We start from the raw sequence: 4,181 nt of genomic DNA, 5'->3' as shown, positions 1-4,181 counted from the left end.
TAAAAACCTGTTTTGCTGTAGTGTCTCAGGTAACACATAGAACTAGGACCGGAATCGCATCAGAGGAACCTCAGATTAGTAGCTTATTTTGCTTTTATTCAAAAGTTTCTTTAAAGTTTTCCTTATTCGTTTTTGGGGGCTGTAATTTTTAATTTTTCTTACTTTTACATCTTAGGTTTGAGATTATTTAGTTTATTTATGTTAAGCATGATACTTAATTAATAATCTAATAATTGCATGCAACATGGTTTAGAAAACTAATATTTTTTTCATAGTTGTTTTCCGCTGCTTTACAAAATACTCGAAGTTTTGATAAATCTTTTCTTGAAAACCTTAACTGTTTTCAAAACGCCACAATGATTATATCATAATTAAATTTCTAAGAAAAACCAGCTCAATAAATGAATGTTTTTCTAAAAATAGAAGTGCAAGTTCCTCACAAATTAACTCAAGTAAAAAGGTGACTTTACAAGATCACTTCGGTGATCAATGTAGCGCTTTCGACTTAGCCGAAAGTTCTGGACTAAGTCGGAGGTGTTACATGTTTGATGGAAAGGAATTGGTATCATGGCAAATTTAGCCCTCAACTTTTACATATTGTGTCAATTTAGTCAAAACTAAAAAATAACCCTCAATATTCAAACTATCTCAATTTAGTCCTAATTCTAAAAAATTAAATATATAAATGCATAAATATTTTTTATAATACATAATAAATCCAACCATAGTTGAGTGGCCTATATTTTTTACAAGAATTCAATGTTATTTAAGCCAAATCGGTCGGTTAGACCCGGAACTGACTAAGGTATCAATCTAATGAGAGGTATAAAAACAATTAACCTATGTACTAGTATGGATTGATTGAACCTAATTGAAACCAATTTTGATTCAAAGCAAAAAAAAAACAATATAAAATTATAAAAATTTATTCAACCGCTAGTTAGATTTTTTAGATTAATTTAAAAGATCCATATTAGTTAACCGGTCAACTAATTTAAGAACTGGGTTAAATTAAATTAAATTCTGATGGGGCAGTGTCTTTGGGGAGTTCTCGGACGGAAGCAGGTAACTTGATAGAGACATGTTTGGGAACTGGCTGGTTGGTTATGACCCACAGGAGGGAGTTGCTTCAGTGCTAGAGGCAGAGTTGTGGGCAAGAGGCTTTCGATCCCCTAGGAAAGAGGCTTCCAGAAGGTCTTTGTGGAGTGTGATAGTCCTTTGGTTGTTCAGCTATTGAACGATGGCATGGCCGATTTAAGCTCGCTGGCTATGGTCCAGAACATTGCTGAGTTATGCTGCCCAGAATGGGGTGTTAGTGTGTCTCATATTAGTTGAGGAGCTAATCAAGTCCCTGATTACATGGCGAAACAGGGTCTTGCCATGGGACTGCTTAACAACCTGCTGGTATATATAAAGCTTCTGTTATCAAAAACTAAAAATAAAAACTATATATATATAAAAGATTCGTGATCACCAACCAGGGAACACAATTAACCATTTACAGCAAAACCATATGACAAATGCCTCAAACTTTCCTAACTAAGAGATCCACACCAAATTCAGGCTCAATAATTAAATTCATAACCGGCGAATGTCTATATTTTGGCGACAGTGAGAACGTGAAGTTTGACAGTAAAAGGCTGACTAGAATCTTGAGTTCCGCCATGGCAAAATGCTGCCCGAAACATGAACGAGGTCCGGTGCCAAATGGTATGTACACATGCGGAAGCTGACATGCACCATTGATCCCATTGCCAAACCTTTGGGGGTTGAATTTGTGGACATCAGGTCCCCAAATACTGGGGTCTTCGTAAAGTGGCATCAGCGTTACCCAAATGCAAACTCCTTTAGGCACATCAATGTCTCCTAATTTCGTGTCTTGAATCGCCTCCCGAGTAAGCATGCAGCCGAGAGGATAAAGTCGCAAAGTCTCGTAGATCACCATTGTGAGCTGCCATAATTTTCAAGTGGTTATAAAAAGTGTCAAACGAATTCGGAAATATAAGTGAAAGTAGGTTTCACTTTCACACTTACTGTTTTCATCTTGTTAAGCATGCTGGAGCTCGGCAATTGTCCGTCGCAAATTTCAATAACCTCTGCCCGAACTTTGTCTTGCCACTCTGGATACAATGCCAATAACATCAAGGTCCAAATTGCCGGCACGGCACCATTTTCGTAGGCCGGAAAGCATATGTTCTTGCAGTTATCAACGACGAAATTGTCCATTTCATCTTGGCTTAAATTACTCTTCTTTGCTCCTTCAATGATCACTTGTAATATGTTCTTCTCTGATGTTGTTCCTTTCACTTCCTTCAAGATTAATGAGTGAACTTCCTTCTCTAAACTCCACATTTCTCTATTGCTTTTAGTTGGTAGCGATCTAATAAAGTAACAAAACTAATCATATTTGAGACTAATGGTCTGAGTCAATAATTAAGAGAAAATACAACAAAGGGGTCCAATCTAACCTTAGCCCAGGAATCCCTTGCAACACTACTTTCTTGCATGCAATTTCTTGAAGTGCTCTGAGCTTTGTGATAATCTCTTTACAATTGTTTCCAAAACAAACTTTTGAGATCACTTCTCCAGAGAAGTTCCTCAAATATTCATCAATCTTTATGTCAGCAACACCCCCTTCCGATTTGATCATACGATTCCACTCGTTTACTACCGAAACTGCCGACTCTACCATTAATTTCGTCATACCCTACATATCATGGACTAGTACACCATTAATTGTCTTCACACAATATGCCTAGAGATTGTCAATAATTAAACCGTACCTTGACTTTGTCCACGTTGAATTCAGGAGCCATCACTTTCCTTTGATGTGCCCATACTGCACCATTTGCATGCAGAATTCCCTCACCATACAGTGGAAAAAGCCCTTTTTTCTGATAGGAAGGCCTTCCCAAGTCAAAAGAAGTGTATGCTGTCATTTCTTTCACAACATCCGGGTGACTCATATGCAAAACCTGTATATTCCCCATTGAAAGCGTAAATGTTGGACCTGAAAATTTTACCATAAAAAGAAAACATCTCAGAGCCTGAAATTTCTGCAAAGGCTAAATTATGAACTTATATATGTATGTACCATACTGTTGTCTCCACTTATCAAGAAATGGTAAAACAAAAGCACAACAACCATGGGTTATCACTTGTTTCCCTTCTTCTGCAATATTTGAAACCTTAGATCCTGTCTTCCCAATCTGCAGCAGGTTACCAATCAAAATCGACGGTCGAGGACCTCGAATCCCTTGCTTTTGCAGCTTCGAACGTTGCCTTTCGGGCTCGGATACAAGTGAATCATACTGGCGTATGATCAAGCCAATCAATCCTACTAACAAGATAGTAGATGTGATCCTCCAAAGCATAAACACCAATTCCATGGCGTTCAACTCTGCTTTCCCTGAATTTCAGTGATGGTTGAATGATTTATCGTATTTTATGTTGAACAACGATGACTTAATATGCAGAATATTTTATATTTTCTTATTAGCAATTGTAAAATAATTGTTGAGGTGGTCGACGCATTTGCTGATTTGTTAAATTAGGAAGGCACATAAAAAGCAACATATATTATTTCTAAATGCAAATAGTCGTGCGAATTAGTTAAGAAGCGACAAATAGGATAATTATGAGGGCTTTTCTCTCTTTCCAAACAACTCAGCCATCGATTTAGAGAGAAGTCAAAGCAGTGTTTGTTTGTAAGACTAGTTTTCCATGTGAAAGCTTAGCAGGGCTCCGCCTATTTCTTCTCCAGGTTTCCCGGAAAAATTTCAATTCATAACACCATCATGTGCTACTAATTATATGGCTTATATTTGGCACATTATGACTTTGTTTTTCCTGGACATGGTGTAGTCGGAGGTATATGGAATTATAGATTTTTTTTGAATGGAAGAGGTATAATTTTGTTTTATTTATATTTTTATAAGTAATGAATAACATATATAATAGATAATTTATTAAATTAATTGTTTTATTTTTAATTTAATTTAATACTTTTTCTTTTTCTTTTTGAAGTACACGGATTCTTCTATAAAATTTATACTATTATTTAAGTATTTTTTTACTGAGGTGATGCCACGAGACAATATATTATTGAGGATACTTTAATCTTTTTATTTTAATAAAAATCAATAAAAATAAAAATATGCATTTGGTGGGATTAGAACCTA

At 35.9% G+C, this 4,181-nt stretch overlaps 1 protein-coding gene across 1 annotated transcript; it reads right to left on the bottom strand.

Moving 5' to 3' along the window:
* Positions 1 to 1,433: 1,433 nt before the first annotated feature.
* On the bottom strand, positions 1,434 to 3,459 carry LOC107915767 (cytochrome P450 714B2). Its single transcript, XM_016844925.2, has 5 exons — positions 3,095 to 3,459; positions 2,784 to 3,010; positions 2,469 to 2,707; positions 2,035 to 2,380; positions 1,434 to 1,951 (listed from the first exon to the last, which is right to left on the bottom strand). The coding sequence occupies exons 1-5, from the start codon at positions 3,387 to 3,389 to the stop codon at positions 1,526 to 1,528; spliced, it is 1,533 nt and encodes a 510-aa protein (XP_016700414.1). The 5' UTR covers positions 3,390 to 3,459; the 3' UTR covers positions 1,434 to 1,525.
* Positions 3,460 to 4,181: the final 722 nt, after the last annotated feature.

Source organism: Gossypium hirsutum, chromosome D10, assembly GCF_007990345.1.
Source record: "Gossypium hirsutum isolate 1008001.06 chromosome D10, Gossypium_hirsutum_v2.1, whole genome shotgun sequence".
In the NCBI taxonomy this organism is placed as follows: domain Eukaryota; kingdom Viridiplantae; phylum Streptophyta; class Magnoliopsida; order Malvales; family Malvaceae; genus Gossypium; species Gossypium hirsutum.
This window is presented reverse-complemented; position numbering and strand designations above follow the sequence as displayed.